General features: G+C 41.1%; 1 protein-coding gene across 4 annotated transcripts; it reads right to left on the bottom strand.

Moving 5' to 3' along the window:
- Nucleotides 1–1,015: 1,015 nt before the first annotated feature.
- LOC112226717 (heterogeneous nuclear ribonucleoprotein C) lies at nucleotides 1,016–23,760 on the bottom strand. Of its 4 annotated transcripts, none has more exons than XM_042307932.1 (9): nucleotides 23,288–23,760; nucleotides 11,134–11,295; nucleotides 9,557–9,822; nucleotides 9,319–9,391; nucleotides 9,128–9,178; nucleotides 4,854–5,020; nucleotides 3,724–3,837; nucleotides 3,246–3,379; nucleotides 1,016–1,708 (listed from the first exon to the last, which is right to left on the bottom strand). In XM_042307932.1, exons 2-9 carry the CDS (start codon nucleotides 11,136–11,138, stop codon nucleotides 1,580–1,582), a joined length of 939 nt encoding a protein of 312 aa, XP_042163866.1. In that variant the 5' UTR covers nucleotides 11,139–11,295; nucleotides 23,288–23,760; the 3' UTR covers nucleotides 1,016–1,579. The 4 variants fall into 4 exon arrangements, with proteins under 4 accessions (XP_042163866.1, XP_024246989.1, XP_024246990.1 ...); XM_024391221.2 differs by having other exon boundaries at nucleotides 9,307–9,391; nucleotides 22,597–23,759; XM_024391222.2 differs by having other exon boundaries at nucleotides 9,307–9,391; nucleotides 23,288–23,759.
- Between the last annotated feature and the right edge of the window lie 128 nt (nucleotides 23,761–23,888).

Raw genomic sequence — 23,888 nt, 5'->3', positions numbered from 1 at the left:
ACATTGACATGCCATGGACCAGAAAAGGTTGAATACATTGGCCATGCTGTCAATCCAGTATGACTTCTGCCACGTCCAAAACAACTAGAAACTCTAAAATCTCAGACTTTAGCGAGTTCAAGACAACTGGGAACTACGAAAAAAAAAACAGCTCCGACTGGGAAAATAAGTTGAGCGTATAAATCAGGAACTCGGGCCTCTTTCTAGAGCTCTGACCTGAAGATCGCCGACGTCAGGATTCAGGCTGAAGTCCTGAACAAATAGTTATATTGACTACGTCCGTCCTAGTTCGCTCATTACAGAGTGCCTCTTATCCGCTCGTCATTCCCGTATGCAGTTTGTACATCTCAATTGTCAGTAGAAACAACATTTATTTAACCAAGTCAGCCATGTTTTATTTAAAGGCAGTAAATGAGGCTGAATGAACTGTTTTGCTGCCAGACAAAGCTCCGCTGATAGCCAGGTATAGCAGTGGTAAGGATTCACTCCATGGTGCTGAAAAGAAGGCTCTGCTCTTGGGACAGCTTTATGTAGGCATTAACAGTTTGTGGGCACCTTCTGTCATATAGTGCAATTCATTATAGTGCAATTAATGCCTGCATCTAAAAATATGTATTTTAAAAATTATGGGGGAGCTTGCCCACCAAGATTTACATGCTAAAATCGCCACTTCATATGGAGACTCCAACCACATTTTCGGATTAAGCATAAATTGGCTTTTAGTCTAGGCTTCCTCAATGGGGACAGCCCTAGTGTACCTACTACCTATATGAACACCAACGCATCATCTGTTTGCATGCCTGGTTGGGAGGTTCTTGAAGTGGAACCATGATAAAGGATATGAGAAGGGACTGTTTGAAGTGATCTGATATCCAAACACAGTGCCCTCTGGTGATTCACAGAACACGCCAGTTATTTATTGTTGTGCTATCTTCACCCAAACACAATAATACCTGATAAATTAGGTGTGCATCTGAAAACCTGTTTCAATGAAATAAAGAAGCACTAATTCATTTGAGTATTTAATTGCAATTTATTATTATTACAGTACAACTTAGACCGAGTAGTATAAAAGTGTAATGACATGAAAATCAGGAACATACAAACTAAAGTGGACTATTTTTTTTCTTTAAACGTTCACTCAATCTTTAAAGTTGTTGTCATTGCTTGATTACCAATGCTAGTAAAGCCAATGTGGTGGTTTGACTTGTGGCTCAGGTCAGAGAACAGCCATTTCTGCTCTCTGCTGGTCAAAAGAGCAACAGCAGCACAACAAATCACTTCATAACGCTCACTATCTACATCTCGTTTCAATGTACCTGGCTGCAAGACAATGCTAAATGAATAACACAATGATAGGAGTGGGATGAAACAGGGATGAACTAAATTGCATCTTGAGAAATAAAAAGACCTGTGGGACAATGGAAGGGTGGTAGTGGGGGCAGGTGTTCTCGGAGTGTGTGCATTGACGTTTTCTCACGTTTCGGAGTAGTGTGGGTATTAAAATAGGAGTCGGAGGAGCCACTGGAAGCCATGTGGATGCGTTGTCTGTACAAGTGTGCATCAGTCTGCATGTGGTCTAAGAGTCCTCATCTCCGTTGACACTGTCACCATCGTCGTCTCCATCCACATGCTCTCCTTCCTCCTCCTCCTCTTCATCATCATCATCATCATCATCCTCCTCCTCCTCTCTTTGTTGACTCTTCACCTGCGAGAGCATATTAGGTGCTGTGAGTATAAATAATACTCAAATTACACTGAACAAATATAAAATGCAACATGTATAGTGTTGGTCCCATGTTTCATGAGCTGAAATAAAATATACCAGAAATTTTCCATACGCGTATTCTCTCAGATTGTGTGCAAATTGGTTTACGTCCCTGTTAGTGAGCATTTCTCCTTTGCCAAGATAATCCATCCACCTGACAGGTAAGATGATTAAAACAGCATGATTATTACAAAGGTGCACCTTGTCCTGGGGACAATAAAACATCACTAAAACGTGCCGTTTTGTCACAACGCAATGCCACAGATGTCTCAAGTTGAGTGAGCATGCAATTGGCATGCTGACTGCAGAAATGTCCATCAGAGCTGTTGTCAGAACTGAATGTTAATTTCTCTGCCATAAGCTGCCTTTCAATGTCGTTTCAGAGAATTTGGCAGTACGTCCAACCGGCCTCACAACCACAGACCATGTGTAACCAAGCCAGCCCAGGACCTCCACATCTGGCTTCTTCACCTGTGGGATAGTCTGAGACCAACCACCCGGACAGCTGATGACACTGGGTTTGCACAACCAAAATATTTCTGCACAAACTGTCAGAAACCATCTAAGGGAAGCTCATCTGCGTGCTCGTTGTCCTCACCAGGGTCTTGACCTGACTGCAGATCGGGGGACGTAAACGACTTCAGTGGGCAAATGCTCACCTTCGATGGCCACTGGACAAGTGTGCTCTTCACAGATTAATCCCAGTTTCAACTGTACCGGGGCAGATGGCGTCATGTGGGCAAGCAGTTTGCTGATGTCAACATTGTGAACAGAGTGCCCCATGGTGCTGGTGGTGTTATGGTTTGGGGAGGCATAAGATACTGACAATGAACACAACTGCATTTTATCAATGGCAATTTGAATGCACAGAGATACCGTGACGAGATCCTGAGGGCCATTGTCGTGCCATTCATCCGCCCGCATCACCTCATGTTTCAGCATGATAATGCACAGCCACATGTCGCAAGGACCTGTACACAATTCCCCCCGGAAGCTGAAAATGTCAGTTCTTCCATGGCCTGCATACTCAGACATGTCACCCATTGAGCATGTTTGCGATCAATGTGTATGACTGTGTTCCAGTTCCCGCCAATATCCAGTGACTTCGCACAGCCATTGAAGAGGAGTGGGACAACATTCCACCAGCCAAAATCAACAGCCTGATCAACTATGCAAATGAGATGTCGCAGTGCATGAGGCTAATATTGATCACACCAGATACTGACTGGTTTCCTGATCCACGCCCCTACCTTTTATTAATGTATCTGTGACCAACAGTCATGTGAAATCCATAGATTAGGGCCAAATTAATTTATTGCAATTGACTGATTTCCTTATATGTACTGTAGCACAGTAAAATCTTTAAAGCTGTTGCATGTTGTGTTTACATTTTTGATCAGTGTTAAACACACTTCAACATACTGCCATTCATCAATATGTTTTCTCCTCTTCCCCTCCCTCGTTTCTTCCATCTCACCTCCTCCTCTTCCAGCAGATCCCCCTCCTCCTCAGAGTCGTTGAGATCCTCCCTCTCGATGCTCTCCTCCTTCTTGATGCTGCAGTGCTGCTGTGAGGACACCTGTCCAGGCTCAGGCTTTGCACCCTTCTCATCTGCTCGCAGGAAGAGCGCGATCCGGGTCAAACAAGCCAGAGAAAAAGTCGTCGTCAAAAGTTGAAAAATGAAATCACTTATCTGTACATACAAGTCATAGGAATGCTGAGATTGCCGGTATACATACAGAGTACAAACCAGCTCATTCATTTTTTTTTTTTTATGTTATAAAAGTTGACTGTCCACGTAACCTGGTTCAAACATCTACCATGTAACCCTGAAGGAGGCATTGTATGCCAATACATTGGTTGCTATACCCATTAAATGTTTGGGAGCATAGTGTGCGACTTTCTTTTTATAAAAGCATTGATCACATGGTTAAGGTGACACTTCTACACCCTACCTGACTTCTTGCTGTGGTCCTTCTCCATGCGGTCTAGGCTCTCCAGCAGGTAGTCTACTTTGTGTTTAATTATTGTCAGCTCCTTCTTGATGGTCTGCAGGTCATCTGTTTTCACTGAGAGAAAGAGATAGAGAAAAAAGAGACAGATAAAGGTTTAAGAGATCGACCCCAATACCTTATGAAGCTCTGTATGCGGTGCTGCGAGAGTAACCTTCATTAGCAACATGCGATTAACCTCAAGCCCTGCACCGTGAGCATCAGGGCATAAAAAAAATATTTTTGGTCCACCAGCCACAACTTCTTTTCTCTCTAAAATACAAAAAAAAACGTGTATTATTCCTAAAACAATAAATGTATTACTAGAAAGAAGTAATGGGTTATTGTTTAATTTCATTTCATTGTGTGACCTGAGTCTTAACCAAAATATCACAGATGAGACAAAACATTTCAGCTGCCCCTTTTAAGGACGGGAGGTTACCGTGGTAACACGACTTGTCATGTTTGTGCATGTGAGATTGAGTCTGACTAGTATAAGCGTGGTCTTCTCTTCCCTAGCAGTTGAAACCCAAACATAGGTTGTTATTCTATCTTGTGAACAAAACAATGTAAATAGCCAAGAAACAAGGACAAGGTCTCACCTCAGTAGACTGGTTTCAAATAAATTAGACCAACTTTTATGCCTATGCGCAGAGCTTCAAAAAATGAATCTGTCACTCAGCTCTTCAAATGCACACAGCCTCCAGCCAGGCAGTGATGCAGCGCGAGGTGGAATAGGCTATTATAGGATTCGTAGAGCTTTGACTTTGTGCGATTAATTTACCAGCTATGAAGCAAAAATGGCAGAAATACTTTATAACAGTTACTGCAGCATTTATTTTACTATAAATGGGATCATACTTGACTTTCAATTCGCAAATGAAAGTGAAATGCTCGCACTGTGGAGCTCTTGACCACCCGCCAGGTGAAATAGACATCTTACCCGCCAATGCCAAAATCTACCCGCATTTGGCAGGTGTTAATTTTAGTCCCCGGTGAGCATTGACAGCAGGTACTGCATGAAGGTCCACTGGGCAATGTGCAAGTTTACTGTGCTAGTTGAGTGGCTAGAGCAGAGGGGGCTGGGCACTGACTTGTTCTTGAGGATGCCCTCTGGCTGCTCTTGGAGGAATAGGAGAAACTGGCCTTGCTGCGGCGGCTGCCCCCTCCAGTCATGCTGATCCGCGGGCGCTTGGACGGGATCACTGCTCGGGACAAGGGTGGAGGAGGAGGGGGCACACGGGATGGGTACGAGTACACACTGAGAATAGAAGAGCGAGTAATGAATGAACAGACTACTGCCTTTACACTAATTCCTCTTGGATATTGAGTTATCTACACTGAACAAAAATATAAAAATGCAACACGTGTTGGACCCATATTTCATGAGCTGAAGTATATCCCAGAAATTTTCCATACGCACAAAATGCTTCATTCTCTCATCTTGTGCACACATTTGTTTACATCCCTGTTGGTGAATTTCTCCTTTGACAATATAATCCATCCACCTGACAGCTGTGGCATATCAAAAAGCTGATTACACAGCATTGTTACACAAGTGCACCTTGTGCTGGGAACAATAAAAATCCACTAAAATGTGCAGTTGTCACACAACACAATGCCACAGATGTCTCAAGTTGAGGGAGCATGCAATTGGCATGCTGACTGCAGGAATGTCCACCAGAGCTGTTGCTAGAATTTAATGCTATTTTCTCTACCATAAGCCATGTCCAAAGTCGTTTTAGATGTCGTGTCCAACCAGCCTTACAACCGCAGACCATGTGCATGGCGTCGTGTGGGCGAGCGGTTTGCTGATGTCAATGTTGTGAACAGTGTCCCATGGTGGCGGTGGAGATATGGTATGGGCAGGCATAAACTACTGACAATGAAAACAATTGCATTTTATTGATGACAATTTGAATGTACAGAAATACTGTGATGGGATTGTGAGGCCCATTTTAAGGAATCTCTGACCAACAGATGTATATCTGTATTCCCAGTCAAGTGAAATCCATAGATTAGAGCCTAATTTATTTATTTCAATATATGAACTGTAACTAGGACTGCGGTGGTCACATTTCGTCAGCCGGTGATTGTCAAGCAAATAACTGGTCAATCTCACGGTACCTCACCTTTAATTAGCATAAACACATTTAGCATCTCCTGGCTTCCACACATAGCCTACAAGCCAATGATGCGGACCTTTGGAACATCTACATTTATAGCCTACACCTTCACAATAAATCCATTATTTATTTTAGACCGGTCTAAAGAAGAAACATATAAAGAAAGTGTAGTCTATTTCAGAAGAACATAATGACAACTCAAGAGTATGTTAGGTCCTGATCTGGCTATGCCAAATGGCTGTGGGCTACACTAGTTAATTTAGCAGACAAGATTTGCTTAGAATTCCATGGCATTATTTTATAGTATGAAGAATACAATTGAACAAAGCTGAATGAAATAGAAATTATATTTTCTCCAAACAATGAGGGAGTGCACACTTGGGTCTCTTGTTGAGAGGTTAAGAAATAGCTATTCCTTTATGCTTAATTTAGAGTTATTCATTTAACTTTAGTTGTTCTACAAACATTGGGATACATGTTTAGATTTTTAACCCTTGTGTAGACTTATATTTCACTCAACCCCTAAAATAAAAGCAGCTTCATTGAATTTTAAACCCCAAATCTATTTTGCATCAAGAAACAACCCATCATTCATCAAACTTTGTGAATATCTGGGGTTTTCCCTCTGCACAATGCAGAAAGAATGCATTTAATCAGTGGACACCACTCATTTTTATTACAACACACCTGTCAATTATTATTATTACTGCATAGGTGTAAACAATAATATTTTAGCAAGAGATAGCACTTGTATAGCCTAAGAAAGTAGTAGAAATTTGCAGAAAGTAGTTTAGAATGCATTTTATTGAAGGGAAAAGGTCTTGAACTTTTTTGGAACATCGTGATATATTCTTATATACTGTACAATGAGGAGCTCAACTACAAAATACTATTCTTCTCCCATTTAAAAAAAAACAAACATTGCCCCCACCCACAAGGTGTATGAACAATAAATATGATTAAAATAAGATACAAAACAAAAATCAATAAACTCTAATCAGCACATGTAGGACAATATGCAAGTGTGTGCATGGTCTTTGCAGATGTATTTCTCATATGTGCAGCACATAGTATTTATTTTACAGTCCTTCTTTGGGGGAGCAGAATTTGCATCTCCTCCTCTTGCCTGCCCCAGCTGCAGGGAGTGCCTGCCCCAGCTGAACAGCTTTCACAAGTGCTGCAGAGGCTGCTGTGCGGGGCAGGCACTCCCTTCTTTTAATGTGTGGGGTTACAAGTGCCTTTCCCAGCTGCTCCAGGAACACCCTCCTCTTGTTCCGCATCCAGTTAGGGTTGATCTTGTTCCATATCACGAAGACATTGTATGAGGACACATCAATGATGTTATGGAAGATGACCAGGAGCCAGCCATCCTCATAAGTTCCAATCACGTTATCCAGGTTGTCCACGCCTCCTTTGTTGTGGTTGTAGTCCAGGATAATGGCTGGCTTCCTGTCCTCACGATCACTGATCTCAGCCGTTTTGTGCACTGTGCTCAGGAGGACCACATTCTTGTTCCTCTTTGGGAGGTAAGAAACTAGAGTGGTGGTGGGGGTGAAGGCAAACTGATGAGAAGGCCTCTCTCCCCCTTGTTGCGAGGAGTGCAGGAGGGAGCTCAAGCTTGTTCTTTCTAACTGTGCCAACCATGGTGATCTTCCTCTTCAGGAGCTACTGGCTGAGTTCAATCAGTAGCACACAATCTCAATTTCTCCGTGTGTGTGTCTGTGGTGTATAAATAATTTTATAACTGCCGGGTCAAAATTGACCCGAAGACAATCTTTATACCCTGGTGGTGTACAGCCTTCATGGAAATATGAACAAAGGCGATGTTTCACTTTTTCTAATGTTGGTCACTCTAGGAAAAGTCATCAACTGCGCGCATCCTTATCCCGTTCCGACGTGCATATTGAAGATATTGGAAGAACTGTCCACATTTACTTTGTCAGCCAACAAGATGAGTAGGCCTAACAAACAGCAAAAGCACTAGCCTATGTCAATCTACTATCCCGCATAGTACATAGGTTGACCTATTCTATTCTGTGTGAGAAATAAATATTCCAAAAATAGTCTGGGACAGTTGTGGGAAGCAAATAGATCCCAATTTAATACAACCATGACCATCAAAAAACATTTTTTTTTTACACAATATGGCTGATGCAACAGATCAGAATGTTTAGCTTAAAATGCTGATAAACTATTAGGCTATTTTTTCACATTATAAGTGCAGTAATGCACACAGGGTAGAAGGCTGTATGTGCGCATATTCCATTAGCGGAAAACACCATTATCAAAAGTGTATTTTTATGGTGAAAATGATCTTCCCCAAACTTGAAATTCACACACTGCATATGCATGCCAGTTAGGCTCTACACCCCTTGTAAAGCGGATTAATGTGCTTAATTTTAATAAGTTATTTTGCCACTTTAGTTGTCATACAAACCTTATTGAAACATATGGCTATGTGAAAGGTTACATGAGATTTGGGAATATGAATCGAAAAAGGTCTCAAAAAAGGGCATTGTTTTTTATGCTGGGCATCATTCACAAGTGATAGGCTTATATTGTCATCTATCAGACTATTCTTGATTGAATCTGGTCTTTACATATACTAAATAATATGTGTGAAACTTGTTTTGATTTAGAATGGACCATTATCTTGCACCTGTATCGAAACAGGGTCAGCGGGAAAAAAATACATGTAATCTATGCACTTAAATAGCGAATGGAGGACGCTTTTCCCCGTGGATTATTTTCATGCCAGCCAGGCTATACTTCTGTTGTAAATATAAGCAACGTGCTTAATATTAGGAAAGTTGAGAAATAAATATAATAGGCCTAGCCTATAGAAAGCTGATCCTCCTATTTTTAGTAGAGGCCATCACTCCGTTTTCAGACAATTGCAATATGAGCTCATGGGCTCTCAAAGTGTTTGATTAGATTTTCGAATACATTTGTATTGATGTCAGAGTGATTAGAGGGACAGAGAGCTGAGTACCTGGCAGTTAGCAAGTTTGGTAGGCTACTAATGACCAGCATCAGAGCTTGGAGAAGCCTAATTACAGTGACTAAACGGTCACATGGAATTTGACTGCCTTCATGACTCGTGTGTGTGTGGCGGTAATACGCACCGAAAACAGCCCAACAGTAACTCTGTTAGTAAAATTGTAGCATTTATATTTTTGTTCAGTATAGGTAAAATAGAGCTAAAACATAGGATGTGGGAACAGACAAAGCACTGGACTCACCGGTCATAGTAATCTCTCTGGAAGTCATAGTCCAGATCAAACGTGGGACTACTGTGGGGAGAAGAAAAAGAGCTGTCAAAATAAGATACACGTATGCAGTGGAGAAGAGGAATTATCAGAGTAAGATTTGGAGACCCAGAGGTTCAAAATATTAGATATTTAAAAATGGGATTCTTTACATTGAATCAGACCTGTACATTTCTCCCGCCGAGCGCTTTGCGGTCTTTGACCTGTGGGGTTTGGGTTCTCCAGCCAAGTTAATGTCTGAGGAAGAGAGAGAGAGTTGGCAGTTGGAAATATAATCTTTATTCATATTCAGTCTATTCTCCACAAGCAGGTCGGGTATGGTCAGGTCAGTTTTGCACAATACCCATAGAACCGTGAGTTTGAGGCATTGCTCACCAGCCCCAGGCTGGCTTTAGTCCTTACCCAGCACCTGTCCCACGATCATGCGTCCGTCCTCGGCCCCTACAGCGGCCCGGGCACATCTCTCGTTGGCGAACTGGACGAAGGCAAAGCCCTTGTGCACAGAACAGCCCACGATCTTGCCATACTTGCTGAAGATTGCCTCCACGTCTGCCTTGGTGACCAGGAGCGTGTTGAGGTTCCCGATAAAGACCCGCGAGTTCAGCGAGCGCGGGTCCGTCTTGTTGGTCACGTTGCTGGCCATCAGGCTGCTGGTGGTGGGGGACAGACTGGTGGAGGAGACGGTGGGGAGACGGGTGAAACCAATTATTAACTGTCAATACAAGATAAAACTACTCAACCATCTTTATATACAAACACGAGTGTCAAGGAATGTTCCGAATGAACACGGTTGACCTTGTTCAGTGTAATATTATATCAACAGTATCACCAAAAGATGTAAAATAGTTTAAGCATCTCATGCTCCAGCCATGTAGCTTGCACAAATGTGTTTCTGGCGCATCTTAAAATCCGTCTTTGATGTCCCTTGTGTTGGTAATGTAACAACCATTAGCCTTAAAGGGATACTTTGGATCTTGGCAATGAGACCCTATTTCTACTTACCCATAGTCAGGTTCATTTGTGGATACCATTGCTGTTTGTGTCCAGCATGAAGGAAGTTCATGGTAGTTCTGCGAGCCAATGCTAACTAACGTTACCCATAGACTTTGTCATTGCGCATTCTGATAGTATGTATAGTAGATACCGACGGACTTCCAGTCATTATGCTAACACTAGTTAGCATTGGTTCGGAAAACTACCTTGAACTTCCTTCATACTGGACACAGAGACATAACAATGGTATCCACAAGTTAATCTGATTCTGGGGAAGTAGATAAAGGGTCTCATTGCCAAAATCCCAAAGTATCCCTTTAATATTGGTAGTACATATATGGTACGTATGTCTAGTGTTGTGCATATGGCACAAATCCAGGAGGTCCTGCTGTAAAAAAAAGATCCAGGATAAGCACAATAAGTAATCAGACAACTTCTATTACCATATGTGAAAAATACCATAACAGTCGTATTGATGCAGACATACAGAAGCTGCACACCCCATTTCATACACAAACCAAAACTCATTCAATAGCTTAATACAATTCACATTTCCAGGAAGAAACAGATGCACATGGGTGTCCATGACTTCAGACAACAGCAGTGTGGAAGGGGGCAATGTGTGTATTCCAATCCACCTGTAGCAGGTTGTTGCAGGGTTTGTTTCATATTGCCTGAATTGCACATCTAGGGCCATAGTTAACAAGTGTCTCAAAGTAGTAAATGGATAAGTGCTTGAACATTGAGTGTCACGCCATGGGCTACTATTTAGCACTGTAAGCATATGGTCGGGAAAGGGCTCGAGTGTGTACAAATTAGGTGCTTATAATACTAGTGGCACATGTGGTAATTTAAGGAAAGCTGAGCAAAGGAGTTTGGGCACAATCGGACGTTAGCGAGTGAGATCTCACTGGCACTGCATACAACCTGAGTGTCAAAAAAGGAGACGTTAACAACCGTTGGGGGATAAATAACCAATCACTCACTCCATAGCGTCTGTGTGGAGGGCGATCGTCTGTCTGTCAGTCAGTTCTGACACTGAGCGCAGGGCCAGTGTGTGCGGGCAGGTGTCTTTGGGTGCTCTCAGCAAAAACTACAACTTCATCAGCACCCTCTCAGAACGCAGAACTTCGCCCCCACGACTTATACTGAGGCGGGCGACAGAGAACACACCTCAGTGACATTGTATGTACAGGGTTATTACAGTCTTACCTGGTTGGGTTTTGTACATAATTCAATTATGAGCCAAATGCAGAGAAAAACAGGGTTCAGGGCAATCCTATAGAGGAGCACATTCAGGGGACACTTTCGGCTATTGATGTGTAACTGCCTAGCCTATCAACTTGTTTAGGAGATGCAATATACTTCAAGTACTTTTAATGACAGATTATGCAACAGCAGCAATATGTTGATAGATTTTTTAAATTTTTATTACAGGTCAGGCATCCATTGCAAGACAAGTTCCAGCGACAGACAGTGGGCCTAGACATGCTTAGCTCTAATTGCAATTAAGGGAATAAGCAATAGGAGGTAATGTGGTAATAGCTGAGGAGTCATAAAATGTACTAGATGGGCAGTCATGTGTGATGCACACAGGGAAATAACATTGGAATGTTATGTTGCATGAACAGGCTGAGAAGCTAAATAGTCTGAACGTAAGAGAGAGGACAAGCAGGCCTATGTCTACTTTTGAGGATTTCCCCAACAGGGAATGTTCTATGCAGGGGCCACCATAACACTCAAGATGCTTATGGGCCTTCAGCAGCACTGCGTGGGGTGGTGTGCACTTCAGGGACTTGGTGTTAGTACTGTAGAGCTGAAGGTCCCAACTCCCTTGTTTCAAGCAACCCAAGTGGACAATTATAACAATTGTCAGAGCAGGTATATCCCCCCCTCCCCCTTGTTTTTACACTGCTGTATCTCACTGGTTTGTTATCTATGCACTTTACCCGTACAAATTCTCACCTAACCTGTACCCACACACATTGACTCGATTCTAGTACCCCCTGTATATAGCCGTGTTATTTTAGAATGTTATTTCAATTTTACATTTTTTTTTTTACCTTAGGTTTAGTAAATATTTTCTTAACTGCATTGCTGGTTAAGAGCTTGTAAGCATTTCACGGTAAGGTCTACCTGTTCAGCGCATGTGACAAATAAAATTTGATAGGATACAAGTGAAAATAAGATGGTGTAGGGTAACAGTGATGTGGAGACTCAGATTGGCATACATTTTAAAGTGAACAGAACTAAAACCACTGATTGCAAAGTCAGACAAAACCACAACGCCAAGGACAACTTCAAGATTTTACAAACACATTATACTTGAGAGCAGATGCAAAGTTTGGCAAAAGAATCACGGCACAAACCATAATTATGTTACCAAACTTTGCATTGGCACCGTTCCTGAAGTAAGTGTTTTTATACAATTGAGGAAATTGTTAAAAGTAGTCATTGTGCATAGAGTTATGGTTTGTTAACTTTTTGATATCGTTGGTTTTTGTTTGGCCTACATTTTAAAGTGAAATCTTAGTCTCAGCATCACTCTTATTGTGAAATTGCCCTGTACTAGGCATGATTATTATTATTAGTAGATGGGGGAGGGGAAAATTGATAGTTACATATCGGGATATTAAAACTCATCTCTCTGCAGCAGACATACGGTGAGCAAAATGTTTGGCACATTGAATCGCAATAAAATCACAGTATCAAATAGCAATAAATATTGTATCGGCACCCAAGTATCGTGATAATATCGTGAGGTACCCAGCAATTCCTGGCCAAAATTAGGATGATCATTTCACATGAAGTAAAACAGGTTGGTGCTTTGCTTTAGCACTTAAAATGTTTGTGGTAGTGGAAGAGGTGTTCATATTTGAAAAGCAGACTAAGATTTCATACCCAAGTTGTCATCTAACTTGTTGGAAAAGTGGTAAAAAAAACAGCAGTTGTTGCAAAGATTTCATGCGGTTAATAAAAGGCTCATACACATTTTGACAAATGGAATTTAATGACTTCTCCATGAGTTAACCAAACGTCCATGTAAGTACAGTGCCAGTCAAAAGTTGACACCTAATCATTCAAGGGTTTCTTTATTTTTACTATTTTCTACATTGTAAAATAGTGAAGACATCAAAACTATGAAATAACATAGTAGTAACCAAAAAAGGTTTATATATATAAAAAATATTTGAGATTCTTCAAAGTAGCCACCCTTTCCCTTGACAGCTTTGCACACTCTTGGCATTCTCTCAGCCAGCTTCATGAGGTAGTCAATTGGAATACATTTCAATTAACAGGTGTCCCTTGTTAAAAGTTAATTTGTGGAATTTCTTTCCTTCTTAATGCATTTGAGCCAATCAGTTGTGTTGTGACAAGGTAGGGGTGGTATACAGAAGATTTGGTAAAAAAAAGACCAAGTCCATATTATGGCAACAACAGCTCAAATAAGCAAAGCGAAAAGAAAGTCCATCATTACTTTAAGACATTAAGGTCAGTCAATCCGGAACATTAAGAATTTAAAGTCTCTTCAAGTGCATTCGCAAACTGGCTCTCATGAGGACCGCCACAGGAAAGGAACACCCCGAGTTACCTCTGCTGCAAAGGATGAGTTCATTAAAGTTAACTGCACCTCAAATTGCAGCCAAAATAAATGCTAGAGTTAAAGTAACAGACACATCAACTGTTCAGAAGAGACTGCGTGAAATCAGGCCTTCGTGGTCAAATTGCTGCAAAAAAAAACACTACTAAATAAGAAGAGACATGGCTAGGGCCAAGAAACATGAGCAATGGATATTAGACCAGTGGAAATTGGTATTTTGGTCTGATGAGTCTAAATTTGAGATTTTTGGTTCTAACCACTGTTTTTGTGAGACGTAGAGTAGGTGAAAGGATGATCTCCGTATGTGTGGTTCCCACCATGAAGCATGGAGGTGGTGTGACGGTGCTTTGCTGGTGACGCTGTCAGTGATTTATTTAGAATTCAAGGCACACTTAACCAGCATGGCTACCACAGCATTCTGCAGCGACACGCCTTCCCATCTGGTTTGCGCTTAGTGGGACTATCAATTGCTTTTCAACAAGACAATAACCCAACACACCTCCAGGCTGTGTGTAAAGTATATTTGACCAAGGAGAGTGATAGAATGGTGCATCAGAGGACATGGCCTCCACAATCACCCGACCTCAACCCAATTGAGATGGTTTGGACCGCAGAGTGAAGGAGAAGCATACACAAGCATTCCTGGTGAAGTTGGTTGAGAGAATGCCAAGAGTGTGCAAAGCTGTCAAGGCAAAAGGTGGCTACTTTGAATAATATCAAATACAAAATATATTTTGAGTTGATACACTTTTTTGGTTACTACATGATTCCATATATGTTATTTCATAGTTTTGATGTAGCATAGACTCGTGATGCACCGATTACATTTTTGGCCAATATCTTCCTTGCCAAAAAAGAAATTGAGCGATAAAATTTTAGCAGCATTTTAAGCATTCTAGAACAGTTAAATAAGTACCCTCACATAGCAGGCATCACTATAGTCCCCGGTTTGAATCCAGTCTGTATCGCATCTGCCGTGGTTGGGAGTCCCATAATTGGGATTGGGTGGCGCACAATTTGCACAGCGTTTAGCCAGGGTAAGCAGTCATAAGAATTTGTTGTTCACCGACTTGCCTAGTTAAATAAAGGTTGCACACACCAAAAAGTTATTTTGTTGGCATTTACATATGTGCCCATTACTAGCAAAAAAAATCAAAACCTATTTCACTTACTTGCTGTATCGTTCATTTGTTCAGTCGTTCCATTCTCAACCAGGATTTCATCATACAGTACATGTCAAGCAGTGAAGCTTCAGCTGTCGGTCCGCGGCCTTACTCGGTGCGCACTCTCACTGTGTCCGTTTCCATCTTGTCCAGCTGTGTATGTAACATTTCACGTAAACCCTGTTGCTTGTCTGCATCGACGTAGCGGTCCTTGTACATAGTATTGAGAATGGTGGCGACACAGTAAAGTGAGAATGCCACCGAATCGCTTGTTCACAGCCTGTGTGGACAGTTTTGTTTGAGCAGGCATTTCAATGCCATGAGAGGGTATCACATCTGCTGCAAGCGCAGTTGATCTTTCTCGAGTCAGTTGTTCGCACATTCTTTAGCATGCAATATGGGCATTCCTCAGTACGAAATCCTTGATGACCCACTGTGCTGTCAGACTCAGCATGCTCAGGGGGCTGATATAGCTGGTCCAAATGTCAATCGTGAAGCTAATAGCAGCGTCGCTATAACTGTAACTCCGGTAGGGCAACATCTGAAAAATAGCGCACTTGGTAACGTTAAAAAGCAACATCGGTATCGGCCGGATGTCTAGTTTAACTTCTTAAGCTTCCCCCCTACTTTTTCTGAAATTCTGTTAAAAATCGCGCAACATTTTGGCGTCCTGCTACTCAGGCCAGGAATATAGTATATGCATATGATTAGTATGTGTGGATAGAAAACACTCAGACGTTTCCAAAACTGTTTAAATCACGGCTGTGACTATAACAGAACGTCTGTTTCATCGAAAAGCGCAGGAAAATCTGATCACTGGAGATGGAAAAAAGTATCCATGCGCCACTCCCATGAATTGTTAAAGGTGAACCGTAATATATTTGGCCAAGCTTGCAGTACCTACAGCTACCACAGGATCTATAGAGTCTCCTCATTTGAATCTGAATTGATTCTTGGTAGATCCGCCCAAAGGGAACCGATTCTCTCCGACCACCGACCCGAGGCATTGTCTGCCTTTTTCTCCGGACATTTTTCCACACGGCAGGCTATCGAATTTACATCGCCTCCTGATGATTTTTATAGCTTATTAACGTGTAGTTATACCTAAAGTTGCATTAGAAAAGGTATTTCGAAGTGTTTTGTAAAAGTTTATCGTCGAATTTTTAACTTTTAAAAAATGACGTTACGTTATGAAACGCTCTTTTTTTCCGTTTTCCACACAGTCTTCATAGATCGATATCTAGGCTATATATGGACCGATTTAATCCAAAAAAGACCCAGTATTGATTATGGGACATCAAGGTGTGCAAAGAAAGAAGATGGTCAAAGGTAATTAATGTTTTATATTTTATTGTGCGGTTTGTGTAGCGCCGACTATGCTAATTCTTTTGTTTACATGCCCTACGGGTCTTTTGGGGTGTTGCATGCTATCAGATAATAGCTTCTCATGCTTTCGCCGAAAAGCATTTTAAAAATCTGAAACGGTGGCTAGATTCACAATGACTGTAGCTTTATTTTAATACCAAACATGTGTATTTTAATGAACGTTTGCGTTTTAACTAATACCATTAGCATATAGCGTCGCGCATGTGCATTTCTAGAGCTCTAGGTGAGACGTCTGCGTCTCAAGTAAGCTCAAGAGGTTAACAGCGATGTGCATACATATAATGTAGGTACATGACGTAATGACCACTTAAAATTTTGCCCTACACGTGCAACACAGCATTCCTAACCTAGCCCACAATGTCTGCTGTGTGGATCGAGCAGTCAACAAGTCAAGCAGTCATTTGAAAGAGTAAGAACATTTCAGCGAGACAACTCAAAAGGCGAAATCCATTAATGCCAAGATAATGGAATTCATTGCCCTTGACAATCAACCGTTCTCTGTCGTGGGTGATGTTGGCTTTCGCCGACTGGTCGAGCACCAGTACACGCTAACGTTACCAAGTGCGCCATTTTTCAGATGTTGCCCTGCCGGAGATACACAGTAATCGCACCACTATTATTAGCTTCACAACTGGCATTTGGACCAGCGATATCAGCCCCATGAGCATGCTGAGTGACAGCACAGTGCGTCGTCGGATTTCGTACTGAGGAAAGTCATAGTGCATGCTCATGAATGTGCTGGTTGACATACCGCTGCTGGCATTTCAATGGCATTTGAGAACATGAACACGCTAGCTCCATTCGAACAACTGACTCGAGAAATAAGATCATCAACTGCGCTTGCAGCAGACGTGATACCCTTTGTTAAAGCATTGAAACGCCTGCTCAACAAAACTGTCTACACAGGCTGTGAACAAGCGAGGCGGTGGCACTCGCTTTACTGTGTCGCCACCATGCTCGATGCTCTGTACAAGGACCGCTACTTCGATGCAGACAAGCAACTGGGTTTACGTGAAATGTTACATACACAGCTGGACAAGATGGAAACGGACAGTGACAGTGCGCACAGAGGAAGAGAGGAGACAGACAGAACTGAAACGTCACTGCTTGACATGTACTGTATGATAAAATCCTGGTTGAGAATGAAACGACTGAACAACGAAACAGCACAGCAAGCAAAATAAATAGGTTTTGATTATGTTTTACTGGTAAAATGAGGACATACGTAAATGCCAACAAAATAACTATTGGGTCAGTGTGGTGTGTGTAACCTAGGCAAGTCAGTGAAGAACAAATCCTTATTTAGAATGACAGCCTACCTTTGCCAACGTTGGGCCAATTGTGCACCGCCCTATGGGACTTCCAATCACAGATGGATGTGATACAGCCTGGATTCGAACCAGGGTTTGTAGTGGATGCATCTGGCACCGAGCTTCAGTGCCTTAACACACATGGACGCAGTGGTCTAACTATTTAACTGTACTAGAATGCCGCTAAAATATCTGGAACTTTTTTTTGACAAGGAAAATATTGGAATCGGACAAATTCCATCTTGGTGCTTCACTAATTTCATATCAAAGATCAAATATTTTTATTCAGCTGAAGCAAGCCCACAAATATACAGGAAATGTATATTTTAGTTTAGTCAATTTTAGCTACTTTAGAAGTGTTTACTTTGCAGACTGAGAAGCATCTATTGAGTTGCAATGTCCAATACATTGGATGCCCAAATCAACTGGAAGTATCTATAACAAGTTTTGAAGCCATATAATCCAAAAGGCTACATGTGATCTTTTTTCCTAAAATTACTGGTCGCAATTTACAAATTATTATTTTGTTTCACATTACGATTCAACCAAATCCCAACTAATACAATGGCGAAGTGAATAATTTGTTTTGTCAAAAATATTTTTTAAAACAGTGTTTCCCCAACCCTGGAGTACCCCCAACAGTACACATTTCATTGTAACCCTGGACAAGCACACCTGATTCAACTTGTCATCTAATCAATGAGTTGTGTCTGTCCTGGGCTACAACAAAAATGTGTACTGTTGGGGTATTCGAAGACCAGGGTTGGGAAACACTGGTTCAAATTAATCAACATTGTATGGCCTTATTCAGGAGTGTCAGTGGAAAGTTTTGGGGACATGACAAAAACACATGCTAATAATAGCTAAACAGTTAACTACAGGGTACAAGATATGTTTGAATTGGCTACCTAGTTAGTCTGTTCTCTATCCTATTGTATAGGCTATATAGGTCTACCTGGTGCTGTTATGTCCGATTGTCTGTCTCCTTGAGCAACGGCCTACTCGTCTCGCACGCATGCAGGTGATGTGCATAAACAGATGCGATAAAGTGTCACTCTGATCCTGGCTGATACGTAGATTTTTATTTAATTGATACAATATTTTAAAACTATGCCTAAATTACATCAACATAAATGAATAATCGATAACTTCTCCAAAACTGTTAGGATTTTAGCATTTTCCAAAACTTTTCCAGGCATGGAAAACACCATTTAAAAATTCCATGACTTTCCCAGGATTATTCATGACCTTTCGAACACTGAAAACGTGTGTACCTCTAGATCTGTAAAAGTTGTTCGGATTCCAGATTTGAATGGCAGAGTGGAGGAAGATACTAACTTTGTTGAACTTGTTGGGAAACTTGTCAAAGTAGATGTCAAAAGTTGCATTGTTCACAGTGAATGGAATCAGGGTGGGAAATTAACTTAGGTCCACCAGCCACTGTGGCAGGTAGATTTTTATTTTTTTAATTAGACAAAATATTATTTTCTCAATAATCGAACACAAGAAATGAGCACGCTTTCTAATGTTTCAAAAACAAGAAATGTACTACTAGTAATAAGTAACGGGGCGGCAGGGTAGCCTAGTGGTTAGAGCGTTGGACTAGTAAACCCGAGCTGACAAGGTACAAATCTGTCGTTCTGCCCCTGAACAGGCAGTTAACCCACTGTTCCTAGGACGTCATTGAAAATAAGAATGTTCTTAACTGACTAAAAAATAAAGGGGTATATTGCTTAATTTCATTTTTTTTTTTTTACCTGCGTCTTCTAACCAATGTACGAACATCAAGCCTGCCCTGCCAAAAAGCTGAGTGATACAGCTTATCATTATTATAGTTCGGGGATCTACGCTGACATTTTTTACAAGGAGTACATGAGGTGCTCCTAAGTTGAAATGTAGAAACATAATTAAATCTAGGAGAACAATGAATACAAGTTTTTAGGAGTGATGCATGCTTAATCAAGCACAAACATTAGTTGAGAAACATTTTCAGCTGGCCCTTTAAGGGACAGGCCGTTACCATGGTAAATCTGACTGACGTTTTCCTAAATGAAGACAGTTGCAGCAAACTCTAACATTGAAAAACAACCAAGTATGCGAACTAAACTACATAACTGGCCATGAAACGAGGAGAAAGTCACACTTTATAAGCCTTTGTCAATTTCAACCAACTTCTACATGTGAGTTTTGGATTAAAACTGTTCCAAAATGCTCTATGACCACCCGCCAACGTGGCTGGTGAAATATACATTCTTACCTGCCAATGACAATCTACCAGCATTCAGCAGATGTTAATTTCCAATCCTGAATGGAATGTTGGAAATCATGTGACTAACAATGGGGAGCGTTACATGCTTACCAGACCACCTGCGTTGTGTTATAGCTTGCAAAATAAATTCACGTTATTCAATAATTTAATCCAAAATGCTTGCAGGAGTTTGTGTAGCCAGACGCTAGTGCGCTGCAAGTTCCGCCTCTTCCATCTACTCATTGGTATTTGAGCATATAGGCTACCCACGTGAGTGATAGAAAGATTAACGAGGTCCACGCGCCAGTCGGTGGCTGGCGGTAATATACTTTAAAGTTTGTTGCCAACAACCATATAAAATCTACAGAATAATGAACGAGGAGAGATTAATCAAGGAAACTAAAAACTAAACTAGAGGTTTCCCATTTTATCTGTGGATTAATTGTTTGAGTAGAGAACAGTGTGACTGAAAATTAGTCCAATTCTACAAAGACTCAGCAAAAAAAATACTATATGCAGTAGGGATGCACCATATATCGGTAAGCATATCAGAATCGGCCAATATTAGCTAAAAATGCCAACATCGGCCCTGTCTATTTTAACGCCGATGTGCAAAACCGATGTCAAAGCTGACGTTCATACCTATGTAATGTAAGTAGATGTAATGACGCCACGAAAAATACAGCCCTACACAGAACAAAAGCATAAAAATACTAAGCGCACACTTCCAACAACTAAACAAGTTCAAGTCGAGCAATAATTTGAAAGAGTAAGAACATTTCAGCGAGACAACTCAAAGGCAAAATCCATTAGTGCCAATATAATGGAATTCATTGCCCTTGACAATCAACCGTTCTCTGTCGTGGGTGATGTTGGCTTTCGCTGACTGGTCAAGCACCTCGAGCCCGGTACACACTACCAAGTAGGCGCTATTTTTCAGATGTTGCTCAACCAGTTTCACAGTATTTTTGGAAAGCACATCCATGAGCTACTTGCTATGGGTGTCACCGCTATTAGCTTCATGACTGACATCTGGACCAGCGATGTCATCCCTGTGAGCATGCTGAGCCTGACAGCACAGTAGGTCGACGAGGATTTCGTACTGAGGAAATCTGTATTGCATGCTCAAGAATGTGCTGATTCTCATACCGCTGCTGCTATGAACACGCTAGCTCCATTCGAACAACTGCGTATGCAGCAGATGTGATATCCTCTGTCATGGTATTGAAATGCCTGCTCAAATCTGCCAGTTTTCACAAATTGCAAAAGTACTCTACCAGAGGCTGTGAACAAGCGATTCCGTGGCATTCTCTCAGCCTCTTTACGGTGTCGCCACCATTCTTGATGCTAGGTACAAGGGCCGCTACTTCAATGCAAGAAACAGGGTTTACATGAAATGTTACACAGCTGGACAAGATGGAAACGGACACAGTGACACCGAGGAAGAGGCCACGGACAAACCTGAAACTTTACTGTTTGAAATTCTGGTTGCGACTGATCAAATGAACAATGAAACAGCAAGTTATTGTATTAAATAGGTTGATTGTTTTACTGGTAATGGGGACATACGTAAATGCCAACAAAACAACTTTTTGATCAGAACGTTTCAACCAACTAAATTTTAAATAAAATCGGTATTGTTTTTTTTTGGCAAGGAAAATATTGGATATCGGTAAAAAAAGAAAATATATCGGTGCCTCCCTAATGTGCAGGTAAAACAACCCAATGTTTATCTCCCAGGACAAATTAGAACGCAACAGCAAGCCAACTAAATGTCCATGAATGTGTCTAGGGGGAGACAGTTTAGTCATCATGTTAGAATGTTGAAGAAATAAATCCCTTTAAAAATTGGACAAAAAGCATAGAGCAATTGCTCCGAAAACCTCTCATTTAGAGAACAGCATACGAGGAATAGATACGAGTCAGAAACACTACAAATTTACTACGTGTAAATAGGATAATTGGTCATAAAGTAAAGTCTCATCCAAAACAGAGTTTTGTACCAAAGTATTTCACAAGGTAAATGAAAGTTGGGTTCATTTCAATCCTGCCCAAAGCACACAAATAATTAATAAAAGTATAAAAGATATCAAAAAAGTTGTCTACAAAGCACAATGGTCCTGACCTCTAAGCACATTTTAATGTTCGAATGACACTTCTAGCTTAACGACAAATACCGTTTCAAATAATAACAATTAGTATGACAAAGATTTAAAGTGGAACTTTTTCTCACTTGTCACAGTAATTAAACACACCAACAACCTGATCAATCAATGCCGAGGTCTCTGGCAGGGAGGGGCCTGAGGGAAAGCACCACTTCCAAAGTAAATGTAACTACTGTACTAGCTATTATCAAAATGGAGTGTGGACTGTCAATGTCGTTTGAGCTGCACCTACCGATACCTGTAGCACTATGTTTTAGTCTACGATGAAACTTGATCAAATCAGGTATATTAAAATAATTACTATTCCATCTGGAACAGTTTGAAAAACACACCCCTAGCCAGGAAAGTCTAAGTAAACTCACAATCTGCACACTAATACAACATTAATATAAAAGCTGTGATCTAGCTAGCTATACCTTGGTTTAGGGTCTAGCAAAGTGAGACTGAGTAAGGACAGAGTACATAACTGAATTATTCATAAAGTAACGTTTAATTAGTGGTAACAAAAAGTACACATTTCTTTGTGTTTTCTGCCACATTGTTAATATTATCGAAGTAAAATATAAATGACGTAACTATGTGAAAAACGTGTCCAGAGAAAGGTGGCCAACCAGCATTTCTTGCAGAAAAAAATAATTCCCGCAAAAATAGCGTTCCTGTATCAGTCTTTCTGTGGATATCCAAGGACTCCAAAACCAGCTAATCAATCACAAAAATGTAAAAACAACCACCGGCCAAAATCAACGTTCAACAGGGAAGATTGCTAGTAAAAAAAAATGTTAGCGTTAAAAAACAGATTCCACAAGGTTAACTAGTTGGCTATGCTGCAAGCTAAAGTTAACCAGCCAAACTAACGTTAGCTGCAAAACGGCTGCAGTGCAGCGTGTTATTGTCCAGACAGAGCGCGTTATTCGCAGATAGTCATAAAAATGTAACTAGCTCGGCTTACACAATCATGAACTCAATTTGCAAGACAACAAAAGAGATGGCAAAAAAGCTAGCAAAAATGTTAAGGATCCTTCTAGCCAGCATTTTGCCGGGCCAACTAGCTAGCTAGCTAGCTTGCTAAAACGCTAATGGAACCAAAGTCAGTAAGTACATCAGTATGTTTAGAAACTCTGTGATGGAACCATGATGAGCTAACTAATAGTTAGCTAGCTAACCGCTCGCTCAAATAGAAAAATAAATGGCGTTAAAAAAATAAAATTCCAAAGATATTGCAGTCAGAGAAAAAAAATTCAAAACAGTCTTGAATCAAAATACTCACCAGGAGCTTAAAGGTTAAAATGACTTATTTCAGCAAAATATCAATATAGTGCTGAGGTACTCTTCTTGTAGCTATAAGAAACTGGTTACACCGTGCACGAAATGGCGCAGCACATAAAGGGGAGGGAGTCAAGACATGTATTAAATCAAATATTATCTATATTGACAAGATAGTCGACTGACCGCTCTAACAATGAAATTACATGTCCGCAAAGGTAGAATGGAGGCGCGATCAGGTGGGAACATTCTAGCCAATGAGAGGGCAGATTGGCGTGAGAACGACGGACACAACTCTGAAATAAAATCGTTTTTCTCAAAGTTACTGGAATTCCACGTGGACCCACCTATATGAGAATGTGTAACAACAAACATTACGAAACGAGTAATCGATCGAATAAGCCTCACGTAGCGAATTCAATTCCATGTTTTAGTTGACCAAATTCGACACTATTCTCATAAGTCCTCCAGAGAAAAAAAAGGGGCGTGGGGGGGACCACTTGGTCTACTTATCGGGCGGATTTAAGCCTCTCGCTATCTGACTAAATCCGCTTTAGTAGACACCTATCAAATCTGATTGGCTGCTCGTTATAAAACCCAAGCCG

Source organism: Oncorhynchus tshawytscha, linkage group LG28 (genome assembly GCF_018296145.1).
Source record: "Oncorhynchus tshawytscha isolate Ot180627B linkage group LG28, Otsh_v2.0, whole genome shotgun sequence".
Classification (NCBI taxonomy): Eukaryota; Metazoa; Chordata; class Actinopteri; order Salmoniformes; family Salmonidae; genus Oncorhynchus; species Oncorhynchus tshawytscha.
This window is presented reverse-complemented; position numbering and strand designations above follow the sequence as displayed.

Bases quoted from the DNA above. Each gene is read 5' to 3' on its own strand.
- LOC112226717 (XM_024391221.2), bottom strand. The intron at 3,838-4,853 runs GTCAGTGCCCAG...TCTTTCTCTCAG, and splicing joins GAGGGCATCCTCAAGAACAA to TGAAAACAGATGACCTGCAG. The intron at 1,709-3,245 runs GTGAGATGGAAG...ATGCTCTCGCAG, and splicing joins ATCTGCTGGAAGAGGAGGAG to GTGAAGAGTCAACAAAGAGA.